Genomic DNA, 21,149 nt, shown 5'->3' on the forward strand with positions numbered 1-21,149 from the left:
TGCCCAGACCATATTTGAATTATATAACAAGTCAGAAGCCATTGTATTTCACAGATTTCCAACCAATTCACCTCATCCCAGAAAATTTCAGGGACGTGAAAGAAAACTTTCCATACTCACTCACCTTTAGCATCACTTTTTAAAATTAATCACCATAGTAAATTTTTTATGTTGCACTTCAACTCACTCCCAAATGAAAGGGCAAGACTTAAGGACTGTGCTGCTTCTGTTTCCACACCTGAGTTTTTCCTCTTCCAGGTTAAACTGATCCCAGGGACAGGATTTTCCAAGTGGGAGATGAATTAAATATTTTGACTAAAATGGCTTCTGGCATGTGACCTGCAAAGCCCTGAATTTGCAAGGTCTGCTCCAAAGCTGTGAAAAATGCATATTTTATTATTGGCTTTTGGCAAACACTAAAATGAATATAATATTTGCTTTATGTTAGAAAGTAATGCTGTATTAATTTTCTTAAGCAGTGTGCTAAATATAGTTTTAAGTTATAACAAAATGTTAAAATATGTAAGAAACTTTATTTAAAGAGACACCACTATTCTATGTAAGATAATTTATTTAAAGAGAGGACTCACATCGAGATAGCAGCCACGGGACACCTAAATCTTTCAGAGAAAAAGAATTTATTTTATTACTATTAAATTTTACAATTTTAAAACCAAGTGATTGGTGTTTTTCTCAAAAGCCACTTGCAGATATCAAGCTGCCAATCTCCCACCACCACAACGTGCCCCCCCCTTCCCTTCATTTTCTTGTTTATTTCAAGCTACAAAAACCACAGAGCAAAGCAAAGCCAGGAAATAACCCAGCAGGACAGGATGTGTGTGAAAAACACCAATCTCTTGTTTTTGAAATGTTAAAAGTTTAATAGTAATAAAATGGTTAGAAAAATACTAATATAATTAGAGTAATAAAAAATTGGACAATTTGGATTAGGACAATATAAGACAATAAAAACAAAGAGTTATGGACAGTCCAGGTGCCTCTTTCTGGGCAAAATAAGCCTGAAAAAGGACCCACGTTAACAAAGGATTAACCCTTAAAAGCAACAGCCTGTTGCATATTCATACACCTCATCCATGATGCATAAATTCCATTCAAACACAGGATTCTGCCTGGTCAGTGTCAGCTTCTTCCTCTGAATCCTAAGGTGTCTTCAGGGCTGAGCAAGGTGGGAAGAAGTTCATTTCTCCTGATAATGGAGCAATAAATTCCTTTTCTCTGAAAGATTCAGGTGTCCTGTGGCTGCTATCTGGTGCAAGTACCTCATTCATTTCTTTAAAAAAATATCCCACATCCATAGCTTCTATTTTAACATTATGTCATAACCTAAACTCTATTTAATACACTACCAAAAAAAAAATTAACGCAGCATAACTTTTTGACATAACAGAACATTTGCAAAATATTTGCAAAGCTTGAAAAAATATCTGAAAAAAAAAATCGAATATTTGCAACGAGCCAATCACAAACCACCCATTTTTCACAGGGTGCAAAGGGGCTGGTGGGCCAGCTGGGGCAGGAAGAGGCCACAGCACGAGTTCCATGACGCCACAATCGAGATCTGGGTCACCACTGGTGCCCGCCTGCAGCCCACCACAAAAACCACTTCCTCTGGAAAGTGCAGCACCAAGGGCCTGGGGGCGGCACGTGGCAGGCAGGGGAGAGGCTGTGGAAAAGAACAGCAGACGTTAGACCACAAGGCAAAGTGGAATGAAAACTCACCACAGCCTGCGCCTGGGGAGCTGGTTTGGGCACAGCAGGAAGGATTGAGCTATGAATAGAGTGGGCAGGAAAAGGAGGGCAGAAATGCATTATAAAGTGTATGGGGGGGTGATGCCCCTGGTTTTAGCTTTTCTGTTTTTCAGTGGTACTTCTGTGGCAGCGTTGGAAACAGAAATTTTGAATAAAAGGCAAAATAACAAATGTGATAAATGTGTATTTTATGATTGGCTTTTCGCAAATATTCAAATGGATATTATATGTTGTGTTAGAAAGTTATGCTGTATTAATTTTTTTAGTAGTGTATTAAATAGAGTTTTAGGTTATAACATAATGTTTAAATGGAAACTGTGTATGTAGGATATTTTTTTAAAGAAAGAAATGAGGTACACTGAGAGAGCAGCCACAGGACACCTGAATCTTTCAGGGAAAGAGAATTTATTGCTCCATTATCAGAAGAAAGGAACTTCTTCCTGCCTCACTCAGCACTGAAGATGCCCCAGGATTAAGAGGAAGAAGCTGACACTGCCCAGACAGAATCCTGTGTTTGAATGGAATTTATGCATCATGGATGAGGTGTATGAATATACAACAGGCTATTGTTTTTAAGGGTTAATCCTCTGTTAACGTGGGTCCTTTTTCGGGCTTATTTTGCCCAGAAAGAGGTACCTGGACTGTCCATAACTCTTTGTTTTTATTGTGTCATATTGTCCTAAATCCTAATTGTCCAAATTTTTATTACTCTAATTATATGACTATTTTTCTAACCATTTTATTACTATTAAACTTTTAAAATTTCAAAAACAAGTGATTGGCGTTTTTCACACAAAACTCTTCACAGAGAAAACCTGAGCCAGGGGTAAGAGGCTCTTGCTCCTGCTAAAACACCCCACAAAAGTGATTAGTTCCTTTTGTTTTCTTCTTTTTCTAGTGAATTGCTCAGGCAGGACCTTTTGGCCTATGTCCAATTGGATATCCTTAAGTTTGAGGTGAAGTCCCCAAGGTCCTATGAGGTGTCTTTTTACTAAATTGAGGAGAGAAACTTCTGGGCTTTTTTTTTCCTTTTTAAGGAGACAAAGGATGATTTAGTCACTCTGTCAACAGGGGACACATTCCTACACATGAGGGGATAAAAGGTTTAGCCAAAGAATAAGAAGGGCCAAGGTTTGAAACCCTCTGAAGTGCTGTGGTGTTACCGTGTATGGGTTGAAGCTTTCTGATGCTCTGTGCTGATATTCTGTGTGTCATGGTCATCTCAACTGTGACATGGGCTGTGACAAGTCCCTGCCTGCTGTCCCTGCCCTGCTGCCACTGCAAACAACTCCAGGAGTGCTGGCACGAGTTCTTGTCCCTGACACAGAGCCAGACTCCATCACCCAGGACAGTGAAAACCCTGACCCCTCACATCTCACAGCCTGTGTCAGGAAAGAGATTTTGGCTACAGGTTTAACGGCTGCAGCGCAGCTGGAAATGTTAAAAAGGTGATAAAGAGGAGCCAGAATAGAATTCTGAGAGGTCCTGAAGCCATCAGAGAGCCAAAGCTCCATCTCCTCAGTGCAGCACACAAACATTTCCATGCCATGGAGTCTCAAGGCTCTCAAGGTTTTACCTCCCCAGCGTTTCAGCTGAGAGAAAACCAGACAAGCACAAAGCAGCATCAGCTTGAGAACAGAACCTCCTGAAGGTTCTAGAGAGGCCTGAACAGACTGGATCAGTGGGCAAAGCTCCAGGGCATGAGGTTCAAGGGCTGCTCCTGCACTGGGGTCGCAGCAGCCTCTGCAGCTCCAGGCTGGGGAGGGGAGGCTCAGGAGCTGCTCAGGAGGAGGGACCTGGCAGTGCTGGCTCCAGCTGCGAGCCAACAGTGAGCCCAAGCGGCCAAGGGGGCCAACAGCAGCCTGGCTTGTACCAAAAACAGCGCAGTGATCGCCCCTGTATGTGCTGGTGAGGCTGCAGTTCCAGTGCTGCTCTCAGTTCTGGACCCCTCACTTTAAAAAGGATTTTGAGGGGCTGGAGTGTGTCCGGTGAAGAGCTGTGGTGGTACCAGTTGTTGGCTTTTCTGGGTCTGGGTTGAAGGCACTTGAGACAGTAATTCGTGTTCAGACTCAGGTGTTTATTATTTCTTATCAGTAAAACAGTCTCACTGCTGTGATTTGGGCAGCTTTTCATTAGAAGGCACTAAATGGCCAACAATCTCTGGTTACAAGGTCTTTTAAGACCAAACTATCCAATTAAGACCCAACACCTCGATTATTTTCTCTTTTAACCCAATAACTGATCCCAATGTAGACTCTTCTGCCCAATTACAAAATGCCACCCAAACCCATGGAGAAGAAGGAAGAAGCAGCATGAAGAAGAAACCCAGGACAACACCCTGTGCCCTCCATCTTGCTTCCATCCACAGCACACTAAAAACCCCAAAACCTCAATTTCTCACCAAGTGATGCACCTACACTATTCTCTATAATCTATTTCACACTTTTGTGGATTCCAGTCCATCCTGAAATCTGGGAAATTTTCTCCATGCATGAGGGTCAGAGTCAGTGCTGCCCTGGGGATCAGGACACCCCAGAGCAGACAGAGAAACAATCCCTGGGTTTCCACAAAGAGCAACAAGGCTCACAAAAGGACTAGAAAATATTTCTCTTCTGGGGGGTGGCTGAGGGAGCTGGGGTTGCTCTGTGGAGAAGAGGCGGCTCAGGGGGGTCACATCACACCTGTAGTGAGGTGGGGTCAGTCCCTTGTGCTGTGCCTGCAGTGAAAGGACCTGGGAATGGCCTTGAGCTGAGACAGGAGAGATTCAGATCAGATCAGGGTGGTCAGGCCTTGGAAGGGCTGCCCAGGGAGGTGGTGGAGCCACTTTCCCTTCCCAGAGAAAAGCAAGGCATGAGTTTGTGGTGGTGTTTGCAGGGGTCCCTGGAGGAGGAAGGAAGAGATGACAATTTTCACTCCCTGTTTCAAAGACTGATTTATTATTTTATTATATATATTATATTAAAAGAAAATAATATATTAAAACTATACTAAAAGAATAGAAGAAAGGATTTCATCAGAAGGCTAGCAAAGAACAGGAAGGAATGATAATAAAATCTTGTGACTGACCAGAGAGTCTGAGACAGCTGGACTGTGATTGGCCATTAATTAGAAACAACCACATGAGACCAATCCCAGATGCACCTGTTGCATTCCACAGCAGCAGATAATTATTGTTTACATTTCATTTCTGAGGCCTTTCAGCTTCCAAGGAGAAAAATCCTAGCAAAAGGATTTTTCCGAAAATATGTCCGTGACACAACTTCCCAAGGATATTTCCTGGGAATCACAGCAAGGAACCTCAGAGAAAGAAAAACCAATTCTTATCTCATTTGCTGCTCCTGTGGAATGTGTTCTGGAGATTGTTTACCCAAGGTGATCACTTGATTGGATTCTGGTGATGGTGTTTTGTTTCATTGAGCAGTTGGATCCAGGTGTGGGTGTCAGGACTGTCAGCAGATGGGGTTTTGAGCAGTTAGTTAGAAATAAGTATGATTTATAGTTATAGTATAATGTAATATAGTATAGTTTTAATAAAGTGAGTGTGCAGCATTCTAAAGCCTTGGAGTCAGATGCCAATCATTCCCAGAGTTGGGGTTGTCTGATTTTACCACACTGGGCTGTTCAGGAGGTGCCAGGATCTGGCACTGGGTGATGAGGTTTGATTACAGTGGCACTGCTGGGTGTCACAGACATCTTCTATGAAAAATCCTTTCCTTAGGATTTTTCCTCCTGAGAAGCTGAGAGGCCTCAGGAACAAAATGCAAACAATGGTTATCTGTTGCTGTGGAATGCAACAGGTGCATCTGGGATTGGGCTCATGTGGTTGTTTCTAATTAATGGCCAATCACAGCCCAGCTGGCTCAGACAGAGAGTCCGAGCCACAAGCTTTTGTTATCATTCCTTCCTATTCTATTCTTAGCCAGCCTTCTGATGAAATCCTTTCTTCTATTCTTTTAGTATAGTTTTAATGTAATCTATATCATAAAATAATCAATCAAGCCTTCTGAACCATGGAGTCAGATCCTCGTCTCTTCCCTCACCCCGAGGGAGATGAACAGGGTCCCAGCTGGGTTCATGGCTGGACTGGACAATCCTCCAGCCCTGGCTCTGTGGTTCTGAGGGGGCAGCTCCTCCCTGGCCCCAGAGCAGCTCCAGTGCCAGCCCAAGGCCCTGCCAGCTGGGCAGCCCATCCCAACAGCCCTGTGCTTGTCAGAGTGCAGGCACACTGACACCACACATCACCCTCAGGGAGCCTCCAAGGCCAGCTGCGACACCCAGGTTAGAGAAATGTGGGTTTTGTTGATGGAGTGACAAAAGTATCTTTTGTCCCCTTAAAAAGGAAATAAGCTTAGTTTTTCTCTTCAATTAGGTGAAGAGACATTTCATAGGGCTTAGAGGACTTCACCTCAAACTTCAGGATGGCTAATTGGACAGGAACCAAAAAGTTTCACCTGAGCAATTTACTAGAAAAATAAGAAAACAAAGAAAAAAATCACTTTTGTGAGGTGTTTTACCAGCAGCAAGAACCGCTTGCACTTGGCTCGGTTTTTCTTTGTAGAGTTTTGTTATTTTGCCTTTTATTAAAACCTTTTTGTTTCCAACACTACCACAGAAGCCATCCTACTGATTTTATGCCTTCTAAGGCAGCTGAGCTATCTTGGGTGTGAAATAGATCTCCAAGAGCTGATGAGACCTGGCTCAAGAAGACCCCTGTTTCTCCAGGTGTGTCCCCTGTGTCTCTGAGGGATGTGGGAGCCTCTGCAGAAACTGGGGATCTGCTGGAGGACACTTCCCTCCCTTTGTGACCACCAACCACAGCCTCATCTGAATTTTCCACAGCTTTGAAGCCCAGGGCCAAGATGGCAACAGACTCTGGGAGATCAAAAGGCAGGAAAGAGGGAGATGAAAAGGGTGGATGACAACTGAGTTTCCATGACCACTTGTTTCTTGCTTTCCTCCAAAACTGGGGCACAGAAAAAAGCCTGTTGGGTAGAAAGGAAGGGAGAGAGGTAAAACCAGGGAGTGATGCCTAAGAGGGAAGCAGGATGCAGGAGAAGCTCTGTATTTGTCCCCAGTATGGAAAAGGCTGCAGTGTCATAAAGGGTTTTATTGATGGAAAGGATCACAGTTACACAATGAGGCTGCAGACCCCTCCACAGGACACCCTGAGGGGGGGAAATCTTGAGCCCTGCATCCCTTCTTCCATCAAAGAAGAAGGTGAGAGTGAGCTGGGCACTTCCCCATGCCAGGCTTTGCCATCAGGAGCAGTTCAAGACCTGGAAAGAGAGGAGGCAACATCAGCAATGTCACTGCAGAGCAGAAGGGACAGAGCTCCCCCAAGCCCCAGTGATCCTGTGGCACCTTGCAAGAGAAACAACAGGGAATGTCCCCACTCCCAACTGTCCCTGTCCCCTGCTGCCCCATGTGCAAACAACTCCAGACCTGAACCCCAGCCATGCCCCTCACAGAGCCCAGGACTTGGAGCTCCCAAAGCTTCTTCCCAAAGAAGAATGGGGAATTTCTCTCCTAAGAGAGGAATGTGGGTAGGTTTCTGTAGCTGTCTTAGTTAACTCTTTAATTACAAAATCCAAAAAAGGGTTAAAATCAGAAATAAATCCTCACTCTGTGCCAACCCAGAGGCCAACAGCTCAGCTATGCTTGGCCAGAGGAGCTCAGGGGACTCCTGGATTTATTCTCATTCTAGCTCTCCCCATAAGCACTGCAGTGCTGTGGTTGCCCCTTTTGTGACCCCTCAGTACCTGTCAGGCTCTCCCAGAGCTCAGCCAACGAAATTGATGACGACGAGATGGAGAATGGTGTTGGCAAAGAGGAAATCAGCAAAGGCCCGCTCGGGGGAGATGCCCTGGAACTCGCCCTTGTTCTGGGGGTTGATCTGGATCCGGAGGCAAACTGCACAGCAGAGCAAGAAGGAGCCATCAGTGAGCACTGGAGGAAATCATGGAGGAAAGAAAAGCCTTCCTGGGGCAGCCCAGCCCAGGATGAGTCACTGTTCCCTCAGGGAGAAGTTACTCCATCGTTCCTAGAGAGGAGCAGGACACTGGCAGGGAATCTGGATGGGGCTGTGGTGGAGTCAGTGCTCCCACAGCACCACACACACCACAGGGTGCCCAAATCCTGAGGGGAACAGGCTCAGAGCAGGCCTGGACTCACACAGGAGTGTAGATATTCCTCTGTCCTCTGCTGGGTGTGTCAGAAACACAGAATGATTTGGGCTGAAAGGAGCTTAGAGATCTCATTCCAATCCCAGGGACACCTTCCACTATCCCAGGCTGCTCCAAGCCCCACCTAAACTCACCCTGGATGCCTCCAGGAATTCAGGCAGTCTGGGCACTTTGTGCCAGGTCCTCTCCACCCTCACAGGGAACAATTCCTTCCCAATATCCCACTATCCACCCATCCCTGCCCTCTGGCAGTGGGAAACCATTCTCCCTTGTCCTGTCACTCCAGCCCTTGTCCAAAATCCCTCTCCAGCTGTCTTGGAGCCCCTTTAGGCCATGGAAAGGGCTCTCAGATATCACTGCAACCTTCTCCTGTCCTGAACACCCCCAGCTCTTCCAACCCTGCACAGAAACAGGGCGGCTTTGGGGTATTTCGGGCAGCAGCACCGTGCAGGTGCCCCAGCGGGACTCTCAGTCCCTCCGAACTGCAAGGACAGCCGGGGGACAACGCTCCGGGCCGGCCCTGCAGCTGCAGAGCAGGGGAGCGGAACGGGGACCTGGGAAAGGCCGGGAGTGCTGAGGGCCCCCGGGGTGCTGAGGGCCCCGGGGCTCCGCGGGCAGGGGAATGGGGAGCTCGGAAAAGGCCGGGAGTGCTGAGGGCCCCGGGGCTCCCCGCTACAGGGCCAGCTCTGAGCGCTGCTGATTCCTGAGGCTCCCCGCCACCTCCGGGCGGAGGCTCAGGGTGAGCCCGACCCGCGCCACGGCCGTGAGGGGCCGGCACTGACCGCCCAGGATGAAGCTGCCGACGGCCGAGATGAAGCCGCTGAGGAAGGAGTTGAAGGGGAAGGTGCCGACGCCGAGGCAGTATCCGAACTGCAGAGCGCCCGTGAGCAGCACGTAGAGCAGGAAGGCGTCCAGCGCCTTGAGGCGCCCGGCGGTGCCGCCGCCGTACTCGGACAGAAAGCGCCGCGCCACAGCCCGCACCGAGCCCGCCATGACCGCCGCCCCCCGCTCTGCGCATGCGCCGCGTCGCCCGCCCCGCACGGCGCGGGCGCGTACTGACGTGGCGGCGAGCTATAGGGGGAATTGCGCATGCGCTCAGGGGTTCGCGGTGTCCGCACCCCTGTGCTTACAAAGAGCCAATAAGAGCGTAGAGCTGGCTGTTGCTGGGCAGATTAGAGAATTTTTCTTTCCAAAAGCCAATCAGAGCCCGGCGCTGCTTCTGGGGGCGGGGCTTTGCCTGAGGCGGCTCGGCTGAGGGGGTGTCCGGGATACCTGGCTGAGGGAATGTCTGGGGCTCCTCGCCGAAGGAATGTCCAGGGGGATTCCTGGACGAAGGAATGTCCTGGTGTTTGTGGCCGAAGGAGTGTCCGGGGGGGGGGTTCCTGGCTGAAGGAGTGTCCAGGGGACACTGATTCCCCTCCCGGGTAAAAGCAAAGCGATCCCAGTCTGCCTCCTGCTGTTGGAAAATGATACGAAATTTAAATTTTTTTTGTAACTTTAGTCAGGTTTTTGTTCCCCTTTGCCGGGAGAAAGGAGTTGAAGTTTCTTTTCAAAGGATTGTCACTCAAGGTGTGATGAGCTTAACATCTCAGCAGGCTGGGAGCAGCACAGAAAAGACACAAAAGATAATGACCATTAATGAACATCAACTCAAACCTCACCCCTGGCATGGTCAGAGACACCTGGTCTGAGAAAAAATGAGAGAACCAAGGAATGAGGACCTAATTAACATCAGAGCCCAACAGATCCATAACCAATAGGAAACCAAATGCTAAGAGCTGCATAACTTGAAACCAATGAACACTGAACAATGAATTTCCATGGGTTTTGACTGTATAAGTATCTGAAAAATCCAGTAAAAAGTGATGTGTGATGGAAGGATTTTGTCTGCACACCCAGGCAATATGTTGTTGAGATATTGGATACAAGACAGATGATCAACTTTGGACCTGGTTGGCATAAGAGATTTGATAACAGGATGCCTTGGCAAGAGCAAACAGAACTTTGAGGATTAAATGAAGATTCAATCAGAGAGGTTTACCAGAAAAGAAAATTTCATTAAACTCTGCAAGCAAGAAAAGTTGTAATATGCTTGTGTATGTGATTTTAACCTAATCATTGTAGGAAACATTGCTAGTCTTCCTTAAAAAGTATATAAGCATTGGTAGTCCACAATAAATTTGGATTCTGATCACCAAATCGGTATTTTCCGTCCCTCTTCATCACCAACAATGTGTGGATGAAATTCTTTCTGTTGCACATCCTGGCCAGATTAAAGTAATGCCTTCATTCTCTAACACTAAATGTGTTGTTGGAGGGCTTTTCTCGCAGTTTCAGTGACACTGCAAGGAAACCATAAAAAAAAAGTCTTTGATCCCAACAGTCACACAGATCTGATGGGCCTGAGGCTGGGTTGTGGGAATCACTTTGGCTGTGTGAGGTACAGCAGCTGTTCCAGGCCAGGGTCAGCTCTGAGGCATTGGCAATTATCACAGAATTATTTTATGAAAAATCCTTTGCTAGGATTTTTTTCTTCTGAGAAGCTGAGAGGCCTCAGAAACGAAATGTAAACAATAATTATCTGCTGCTGTGGAATTCAACAGGTGCATCTGGGATTGGTCTCATGTGGTTGTTTTTAATTAAGGGCCAATCACAGTCAGCTGTCTCAGACTCTCTGGTCAGTCTCAAGATTTTATTATCATTCCATTCTATTCCTTTCAAGCCTTCTGATGAAATCCTTTCTTCTATTCTTTTAGTATAGTTTTAATATATTATTTTCTTTTAATATAATATATATAGTAAAATAATAAATCAGCCTTCTGAAACACAGAGTCAAGATTCTCATCTCTTCCCTCGTCCTGGGACCCCTGTGAACATCACCCCAGGCAATCCTCTGTCAGCCACCACTCCCTGCTGAGTTTATGTTGGATCAATCCATTTTCTGACCCAGAGATGGGGTAACTCAGAGGTGTTTTAAAAACTTTTATTCCATTTCAGTCTCATGAGAAGGGTGAGACAATACAGATGTTATAATTCACGCAATCACAATCAGAACCCAATTATTTCTTAATTACAATACACTATAAGCAGTTCCTTGGCCTATCAGCTTTTGCCACACCATGCTGTAAATGCCTTAAATCCAATCATCTAAAATTACTCCTCATGGCTCTTACTACAATGCATCTTTCACAGTTCTATCTCTCCAAATTATCCAGTGGTATTGTCAAGGCCATCCTTTGAAACTTTTTCCTATTTCCATTTCTCTCTCAGCAGTGTCTGTCCTGTTCCATGGCATTTCCAAGTCAGCATTTCTCATCTCCAGGTCTGCACACAGATGCACACTGGGTGAGCCTTCTGCCAGGCTGCACCCATGGGCTGATCTGGCACTAAATTCTTGCTGCTTGGCACTTGTGAGAGTGTACTGGGACAGCTGTGCACAGTACAAAAAAACCCCAAAGGTGTTATTAGGATGGTGTGAGTCCAGTGGAGGACAAGCAAGTTTATCAGAGAACTGGGGCACGTCACACCTGAGGAGAAGCAGAGAGAAGACAAAGTCAAGAGGAGTCCGCTGAAGGGGACTCAGAGACAAGTTAGAGCCAGACCTCTCACAAAGGGCTTCAAGCAAATCTTTTCTGCACAAAAATCACAAGGGGAGTTGTGGCACTGCAGGGAAGTTTATACATGCCCTGTTTGGAGATATCCACACTTACTGAGAGAAGGGCATGAGCAACCCTGTCCTGTTTTGATTTCAGCAAGGACTGGACCTCCAGAGGTCCTTCCCAATCTCATTTTCTCTGTGGTTTGATTATACTCTTGCTATTCTTTCACGAGTGTTTTCCCACAAGGTGTTTTTTCAGATTTTGATACCTAATTGGTCCCTGAGGTTTGACACAGTGAGGAAACACAGGACTGTAATACCCTGCCACTATTATATAAAGGAGCTGAAGAGAGAGGAAATTTTTTTTTTGCCAGAAATCAATTGTCAAACCAAGTTAAGGAGGAACAGAATCAGACTCAGAATTCTCTTTGTAGCATCCTGGATTGTTGTGGATATACTGGTAACTACCTGGAGCATTTCTTAGAGTTTGGGTGTAGTTTTCTGAAGAATAGGGAAAGTTTAAAGGAGCATTGACTTGGAAAACTGAACTTTTAATCTTCAAACTAAAGTAAAAGCCTTTAGCTGTTACTGAGGGAGTTTTTTGGCTTAGGGGACCTCTCTCAACTTCAAGATAATATCAGTCCATCTGTGGCATTGAAAATATGTCCTATATTTAATATAGTTTGTTAGAGGGAAGTTTTGTATTGGTGTTTTTTGAGAAACAACCATAAGATGATGCCAATAAACTCCTGTGTTTTGCTTGAAAAGGGCTCTAAGGGGAAAGATTTGGTGGGAATAGTGCATTAAGAAGGGTTGTACCATCCCAGTTTCTAGCTATCCTTTTGTTTAACATTTCAGGAGGAAAATGTGAGTGTTTTGTTTGATATGGCTTATCAGCTAAATAAGATGGGCTTGCTTTTCCTGGAAATTCATTGTGTTGTTGTTTACTTCAGTCATTCAGAAATATCTGCAATGAGTCTGAAATTAATCTAAACCCAGATTAAACTATCCAGATAACATAATAGATTATATGAGTGCAAAACAAGACAGGGCAAGGAGGGCTGGTGTCTGGGAGGAAGAGTTGAAAAACCACAGATGGGATCTGGCAACCTGCAAGAACAGACTGTGCTTGAAGGGGATCAGACAGAGGTTCCAGGTTTCACTTCAGGAGGTGATGCCATGGTGGAGTTTGGCAGCAGAGCCACGGACAGGGTCACTGGGCAGAGAACACTGAGCTTGGGTGGGGTGCTTGGACACGGGGGCTCTGAAGAAGAAGGATCAGCATCAGAGCTGATCCACTGCAGCTGTGGAGCTGAGGGTAAGCAAACAGGCAATGCCCTCACAGTTGTTGCCATTCCCTCAGTCCCACTGGTGCCTGCTGTAACATCCAGCACTGCTCTGTGCATTCTGCCTTCTCTCAGTGGTAACCAGCAGCCTCAACTTTACAGCATTGCTGTCTGTCTGCCTCTTCTCTGAAGAGTCTCTACCTCTCTCTCTTCTCTTCTTCTACCTCTCTCTCTCTTTCCCTGCCTCCTTTTAACTGCAGTAACTTGCTCTTTTTACAATATTAATGTTTCCTTGCACCAATCTAACCTGCTTCAGAGTCAGTCTGTGAATGATTGCATTCCTCTGTGGTAAGTCTCTGGACACAGCAAAGTTCCCATTCTGGGCATTTGGCTCTTTTTATTTTTGGTTTGTTGGAGGGTGGATGTTGTCAGATCATTCAGAGAGACCCAATAACAGCTTCTGCACCTCTCAGGAATTGTTTTAACTGGAGTGAGGACTCAGTCTTACAAATGGAGCTTGGGACTCCTTTTACATGACCAGGATTTTTAATACATGGTTACTGTGGCTGCTGCAGTCTTTTACAAGAGGTTTGTTGCTGGTATTGCCCTGTAATGTTAGCAAAGCCAAACTGACACATGTTCAGCTGTTTTCCAACAGTTCCCAAAACAGGTTTTCTTCTTTTTCTTGCCAGCTTTTTCAATGGTGTCTCAATGAACCACACAGCTGTAGTGGAGTTTGTCCTCCTGGGACTAGCTAACAGCCGCCAGTGGGAGATCACCCTCTTTGTGTTCCTTGGCATTGCCTACCTCTTGATCCTGCTTGGAAACATTTCTGTCATCAGCATCACTCTTACCAATAACTTCCTCCAGACCCCCATGTACTACTTCCTCAGGAATTTTGCCCTTTTGGAAATCACGTTCACCTCCACCTTCCTTCCCAGCACCCTGTACAGCCTCCTGACAGAGAGGAAGACAATTTCCCTGCCTGGCTGCTTCCTCCAGATGCTGCTTTTCTACTGCCTGGGTACCTGCACCCTTTTCTACATGGCAGTGATGTCCCTGGACCGCTATGTTGCCATCTGCCACCCCTTGCACTACCCAGCCATCATGAACAGCAGATTCTGCCTGCAGCTGATCCTGGGCTGCTGGGCACTGACTTTTCTCCTGATGCTTCCCCCCACCATCATGACAGTGCAGTTGCCATTCTGTGGTCCCAATGTCATGAATCACTTTTACTGTGACGCTTCCCTGTTGTTGCAGCTGTCCTGCACAGACACAGGCTTCATCGAAGAGCTGATGTTCATCATACTCATCATCATCCTCCCCGGTACCCTGATAGTAACTGCTGTTTCTTACGGCTGCATTATTGTCACCATCTTGCTTATTCCATCATCAGCGGGCAGGAGGAAGGCATTTTCCACGTGCTCAGCTCACCTCCTGGTGGTGATGGTGTTTTACAGCACCTGTATTTACAGGTACATCCGCCCTGCCCAGCGAGGTGGGCAGGACTCTGACAAAGTTCTGTCTTTGTTCTTCTCCGTGCTGACTCAGACAGTCAACCCTTACATCTACTCACTCAGGAACAGGCAAGTCAAGCAAGCTTTAAAGGAGAAAATTCTGAAGTTTTCTGGCTCTCTGAGGCAGATGTGAATGGTGGAGTCTTGTGTTTTCTGATAATAAAATAATAATTATTCTGATAATAATAATTTCTCATCATAAAATAATAAATATAAGCCAAGATTTGCTTATCCCTCTCTTACTAATGGTTGCTTCATATGATCCCACCTTTGTCCAGAGTGGGTGCTTTTCTTTTATACTAGATGTGCTCTAATACAAATTTCACTGTGATATATCCAGGTTTTGACTGCCAAAATCTGTTCCTATAACACAGATCTTCCCAACCAGCAGTCTGGCTGTCCTCCAGTATGTTTGCAGGAAAGATATTCAAGGGAGAAGCTGAGAAGCAATAAAGCTGCAGAGAGCAGCAGTAGTAAGTGTGGTGTACAAGATCCTCATAGACATTGTAAATGGCAAGAGAGCTGGGATCATCTATTGAAAAGTTTGAGAGGATTGTTAGAGAAATTAAGAACAAGTCAGTTGGAAGGAAATTAAGGAATCTGACTCCATGTTCTTAGAAGGCTAATTATTATATTATATTATATTATATTATATTATATTATATTATATTATATTATATTATATTATATTATATTGTATTATGCTATACTAAAGCTATTCTAAAGAATACAGAAAGGATACAGACAGAAGGCTGAATGATACTAATGAAAAACTCATGACTGTCTCCAGAGCCCTGACACAGTTTGACAGTGGTTGGTCATTAAGTAAAAACAATTCACATGAAACCAATGAAACCATCACCTACCACATTCCAAAGCAGCAAAACACAGGAGAAGCAAATGAGATAATATTGTTCTCCTTTATTCTCTGAGGCTTCCCAGCTTCCCAGGAGAGAAATCCTGGTGAAGGGATTTTTCCAGAAAATATGATGGTGACAGTGCAGTAGCCCATCCAAGTATCTGAATGTTTCCCAGGTGCAACATCTGTATTGTGAATTAAAGATGCTGATTTCAAATGGTTTGTGCTTTGTAGATGTTATGTAATTCCTCCTGTTGGCAATGAAAATATGCCAGCACAGAAAGGATTTTCTAATCTTCTGTTCCCTGGTGTCAGCTTTGCCTCAGCGTTTCCCCCCGTGCTGGGATGGGTTAGCCTGAGTGAGTAACCAGATTCCCACTCACACCTTCCACCCACAGTGGGAAAAGAGGAAAAACAGAAACAAAAACTCTCATAGAGTGAGATAAATACAGAGAGATGGTTTGCTAATTTCTACCAGGAGTGAAACACACTGGTTTTGGGGATGACCAATGTAATTTATTGCCAACTAAGATAGTGTAGATTGTGAGAAACAAAATGAAATACTGAACACCTGAATAAACAAGTTTGTTCATTCGTTCCAGAGTACTCCAGCACTGTGCCCAGCACACAGGGTGGGTGGGGAGGGTTATGGTCAGTGCATGTGGGTCCTCCACACACTACAGAGATCACATTGAGCTACCAAGCCACAAAGCAAGTACAGAAACACCATTCTTATTAATATGTTTGTTTTTAGAACTTCAGCTTCCACAAAGTTGTGTTTACAATCACTACCATACACACCTGAACCCTTCAACAGAATTCCTTGTCCTCCCTCTAATTCAGTAGAGATAATCCTTGATGCCAAGTACAATAATCCTTGATGCCAAGCACAATTCATGGAACATTTTGTTTCAGTCTTAGCTGTAAAGGCATTTCCAGGTTTGGGGCTGGCTTTGGCTGTGTATAGTGAATCCAGGAATCTCCACCAGTAATTTTGACAGATGTGTGGATAGTCAGGGGAACTTGGAATGGTCCTTTCCACCTTTCCTTGAGTGATTCTTCACTCCAAGTCTGGACATATCCCCAGTCTCCTGGACAGTGCAAGTGTGGTTGAACATCCAAGGTCACTGATGATGCCAAAACAATAAACCTATGCAAGGATGAGAGTGTTCTTTCCCAAAGTTTCCCAAACCCCCTCAAATTGTGATTCCTTACTGTATGTTTTCCCCTGGGTATAATTCCAGCCTGACATGTGCCAACAACTAGGGCTCTCAAAGCACTGAATAATCTTCTCACGTTTTTACACTGTTGCTCCTCCACTGCTCATCTACAGTCTGACAAATAGAGAAGTGAAGGATACTCTGAGCAAAGTGATCAAGAAATGTGAATAATTCCTAAAGCTTAGGGAACTGTAAGCATTTTTTCCCTAAAAGACAATGAAAGAAAATAACGTTCTTGAGGAAAACTTCTCATTACATTTTTAGCCCTCAGAGCCTGTGACTAATAATACTTACCCTTGACTCTTTACTATCAAATTGGCTAATCTGAGTGACTTTAACTGCCCAGAGTGAGGATGAGGCACTTTTCTGTGGAAAAGGGTTGTCTCTTTATGAATTGCACCAGTTGCCTGGGTGTCCAGTTCAGATTTCATCTCAGCAGTGATTCCCCAAATCAGCCGATTGCAATCCCACTCCTCTGCACAGTGTCCCATTTCACTCTGTGATTCAGGACAGCTGGATCTTCAGATTTAAGGAATATTTTTTTTAGACACCTAAAGATAGATCTAAAGATGAATGAAATCAAATTCAGAGGGAACAATCCAATCTCTTGTCTAAAGTAACTATACCAACATGACTAGAATTGTCTCAGTGGATGTGAATGCTACACAGCTGCAAGTGGGCATATTTTTTCAAAAATTAAATTACATGTGGTAAGTCTTAACTGGTTCCACACTTTTATACACTTCATATTCATATTAGTTTGTAATTGACATCCCAGCTGTTTTCAGCCATTTATGTGAACTTCAAAGCTTTTCTTTTCTAGGCCAAACACTGATGGCAGAAGTTAACACAAGTTCTACAGACATGCAGAATTTACCAGCATCCTCTTTAAGGTTTATCTCACAGAGCAGAGAGGGATGTGCTGAAGCTCTGATGGGACAGAGGACAGGGCCTGGGGTGCTGCATTTAAACCTGCATGTTTGAATGCAGGGCTCACCCAGAGCAGGGTGCAGGGAGGGAGCTGGGAGCTGGGGTGGCTGCTGGGTCCAAAGGGGTCGGCAGGTGTGTGATGCAGTCACAGTGTTGCAGTGAGTGATGCAGTGACAGGGATGCAGTCACACTGTTGCAGTCACTTGTGTTGCAGTGACAGTGTTGCAGTGACTGTGTGTGTTGCAGTGACAGTGTTGCAGTCACACTGTTGCAGTGACTGTGTTGCAGTGACAGAGTTGCAGTGACCATGTTGCGGTCACACTGTTGCAGTCACTCTGTTGCAGTGACAGTGATGCAGTCACTGTGCATTGCAGTGACAGTGTTGCAGTCACTCTGTTGCAGTCACAGTGTTGTGGCCACACTGTTGCAGCCACAATGTTGCAGTCACTCTTGCAGTCACTCTGTTGCAGTCACAGTGTTGCACACTGTTGCAGTGACAGTGTTGTGGTGACAGTGTTGCAGTGACTGTGTTGCAGTCACAGTGTTGCAGTCACAATGTTGCAGTCACTCTCTTGCAGCCACACTGTTGCAGTGACAGTGTTGCAGTGACAGTGTTGCAGTCACTCTCTTGCAGCCACACTTGCAGTCACAGTGTTGCAGTCACAGTGTTGCAGTCACACTGTTGCAGTCACTCTCTTGCAGCCACACTTGCAGTCACAGTGTTGCAGTCACAGTGTTGCAGTCACTCTCTTGCAGCCACACTTGCAGTCACAGTGTTGCAGTCACAGTGTTGCAGTCACACTGTTGCAGTGACAGCTCTGGGCTGAGCCCTGCAGCTGACACCTGCAGAGCAGGCTCTGCCTCTGCCCATGGCTTGGCAGAGCAGGTTTGTGTCCGTGCCATTTCCTTTGCCCTGCCTGGGGTGATGCTGACAGAAAGCACCACCTTGGCACTGCCTGGGCCCTGCTCTTTGACTTCTGAGAGGGAACGCTGGAGCAGGAGACGTTTGAGGCTTGCTGAGCTGTCTGTAATCAAAGTCTGTGAGTCTGTGCTCTAATGAGCCCTGCTGGGAACACTTTGTCCAACTCTCTCACCTCGCACTGGGCTCTATTAAAGCTCACAGTAAGTTTGTTCCTGCTCCTGCCTTGTCATTTCCTCAAGGCACTTTGCCAGCTTGTGCCACAGCCACGAGGAACTGGGATGTGGCACCACGGTCCTGCAGGGGCTCATTAAAAAGCTGACAGCCATAATGAGCTCTGTGGTTGTTCCTGTGCTGGAAGCATTGTGTGGTTAATTAGGGAGCTCCCAGCGGTGTTTCAGTGAATACCTACAGCTTAATTTCTGTTTGTCTTTTGTTCTAATTACCTGTGACAGGGAGAATGGAAATGGAAACATTTTAATAGGGAATTAGTCCTGTTTATACCCTGGTGGGAATCAGGCAGAGAGAGGAAAATATCTTTGGGACCAAGCAGGGAGAGACCTGAGTCAAAGTTTGATTCATGTGCTGGCAATAAGACAATTCTTATTCCAGCCTCTTCTCCTGTTTACTGCAACCCACAGAAGTGCCAAAGGCTTTGTTTGTAAAGCCTTTCTCTGCTCTAATTAGCACTACCTTTACTTGCTGTACTAATTATACACAGAGACAGAAGCAATATTCATCGCCATTGCAAAAGGCTTTCAAGGCCTTTTGCAATGAGTGAAAGAAAAAAAAATCCTAATTAACAAATAATGTCATATATTTTACTTTGATTCCCCTGCACTCCAGTTTTCCCAGGACATGAACCCTGAAAAGAACTGGCTCAGTGGGGAGATGGACAGCTCATAGAAATTTTCAGGCACAATTAAGAATAAGAAATATTAAACAATAAATGAAGAAAAGCCGAATATCTACCTGGTGATCAAGATGAGTTGTGTGACTCAAATGTCTGTACTGGGGCCTGTTGCAATACTGCAAGGCTAATAAAATAAAATTATTCTTTTAAATTAAAAGACAGTAGATAAACCACTTAGTTATTAGAATGTATATAAAGAAGATGATTAGCATCTTAATTATTAGATTAGATATAAGAAAGAAATGTTTGATGATGAGGGTGTCAAAACAATTAAATGGGCTGCCCAGAGAGCTTTAGATGCCCCATCCCTGGAGACATTCAAGGCTGGGCGGTGCTCTGAGTAACTTGGTCTAGCAGAAGGTGTCCCTGCTCATTGCTTAGGGGTTGAATTAGATGATCCCTTACTACTGAAATTATTCTAGGATGCTGCTTCCAACAGCTTGAGGGAGGTGATGCTTCCCTTCTACTCAGTACTAATGAGATGGCACCTGGAGTACTGTGGGTCCTGAGCTCCCAGTAAAAGAGACTCAGATGTGCTGGGGAGAGTTCAGCAAAGGGGCCTGGAGATGATGGAGGGACTGGACATCTCTCCTACAGGGAATGCCTGGTACAGCTGAGTTTCTACCCTGGAAAGAGCAGGTTGTGGTGGGACATTACCCATGGATGTAAATCTCTGAAGGTAGGATATAAGTAGGAGAAATACAGGTTAATTTCAGAGTGGTGTGCAGTGACAGGACAAGAGGCAATGGGCACAAACTGACACATGAGAGGCTCTGTCTGAGCATCAGCAAACACTTTTATCTGTGAGGGTGACCAAGCACTGGTACAGCTTGGCCAGGGAGGTTGTGATGTCTCCATGCTTAGAGATGTTCCAAAACCAGCTGGAACTGGTCCTGAGCAATTGGTGCTTTAGGTGGCCATGCTTGAGCAGGGGCATTGGACCAGACAACAGCTGAAGGTCCCTTCCCATCTCGATCCTTTGGTGTGACTCTAGGGCAGTGTCAGTGTGCAGCAGAGTAGAAAACAGCTCCCATTGATGCTCTGGTGACCATCTGCATGCAAGGTTTCCTGTGCATGACCAGTTGTTTGCAGACAGTGTCTTCAGGGTGAGGAATGCTACAGTGGTTGCACCAGAAAGGCTACAGTGGGGGCAGCTCTGGGGTGATACCATCAGAGCAGGAAAGGGAGCTGGTGGTGAGCAGGGATGTGGTGGTGAGCAGGGATGTGGTGTTCAGCACAGTGACCACCATGAGAACAGACCAAGGCTGCCTTCACACTGCTCTGACACCAGACACAGTTCCAGAGGTGTGACCCACCTTGGGCCAGGGTTAAGCCACTCAATGAAGCTGGTGGTGCTGGACACAGCACCCCAAGTGTGCCTCACAGGGCTGAGCAGAGGGGCACGGTCCCCTCCTGTGAGCACACTCTTCCTGATGCACCTCAGGATCCTTTTGGCCCTCCTGGCCCCAAGGGCACACTGCCAGCTCATGGTCACCTTGTCACCCACCAAAAGCCCCAGGTCCTTCTCTGCAGAGCTGCTCTCTAGTAGGTCAGCCCCCAGCCTGGTACTTGGGGTTATTCCTCCCCCAGTGCAGGACCCTACACTTGTCCTTGTTGAATTTCTTTAGGTTTCTCTCTGCCCAACTCTCCAGCCTGTCAAAGTCCCACTGAAAGACAGAACAGCCTCCAGTTCTGCATCATCATCAAACATGCTGGGGGTACATTCTGTGCCTTCTTAGATAAATGATCACGAAAAAAAAAACCCTAAAGAAATGCAACTCTTCCTCACACAAGTGACCAGGCTTGTTTCTGCAATACTGCTTTGACCTCACCCATATTTGACATTTTCTATCCCATCACCACACCACAAGGGCACCTCCTGGCCCAGTCAGGTCTGATCAGCTGATCCAGTGGGAGACAGTTTCCAGTTCTACCCACAGGCATTTTAGAGGTGT

The 21,149-nt window shown here is 45.8% G+C and overlaps 2 protein-coding genes across 2 annotated transcripts; one reads left to right on the forward strand and one right to left on the reverse strand.

The window, feature by feature from the left end:
* Window positions 1-6,857: 6,857 nt before the first annotated feature.
* On the reverse strand, window positions 6,858-8,977 carry DAD1 (defender against cell death 1). The gene is made up of 3 exons (XM_036399156.1): window positions 8,735-8,977; window positions 7,530-7,680; window positions 6,858-7,046 (listed from the first exon to the last, which is right to left on the reverse strand). The coding sequence occupies exons 1-2, from the start codon at window positions 8,943-8,945 to the stop codon at window positions 7,550-7,552; spliced, it is 342 nt and encodes a 113-aa protein (XP_036255049.1). The 5' UTR covers window positions 8,946-8,977; the 3' UTR covers window positions 6,858-7,046; window positions 7,530-7,549.
* A 4,570-nt stretch (window positions 8,978-13,547) lies between these two features.
* On the forward strand, window positions 13,548-14,486 carry LOC118696492 (olfactory receptor 49-like). Its single transcript, XM_036398648.1, has one exon. The coding sequence runs from the start codon at window positions 13,548-13,550 to the stop codon at window positions 14,484-14,486; it is 939 nt and encodes a 312-aa protein (XP_036254541.1).
* The last annotated feature ends 6,663 nt before the right edge of the window (window positions 14,487-21,149 follow it).

This window comes from Molothrus ater, chromosome 27 (assembly GCF_012460135.2).
Source record: "Molothrus ater isolate BHLD 08-10-18 breed brown headed cowbird chromosome 27, BPBGC_Mater_1.1, whole genome shotgun sequence".
Classification (NCBI taxonomy): Eukaryota; Metazoa; Chordata; class Aves; order Passeriformes; family Icteridae; genus Molothrus; species Molothrus ater.

Bases quoted from the DNA above. Each gene is read 5' to 3' on its own strand.
- LOC118696492 (XM_036398648.1), top strand. From the start codon at position 13,548: ATGAACCACACAGCTGTAGTGGAGTTTGTCCTCCTGGGACTAGCTAAC.
- DAD1 (XM_036399156.1), bottom strand. From the start codon at position 8,945: ATGGCGGGCTCGGTGCGGGCTGTGGCGCGGCGCTTTCTGTCCGAGTAC. The intron at 7,681-8,734 runs GTCAGTGCCGGC...TCTGCTGTGCAG, and splicing joins CGGCAGCTTCATCCTGGGCG to TTTGCCTCCGGATCCAGATC.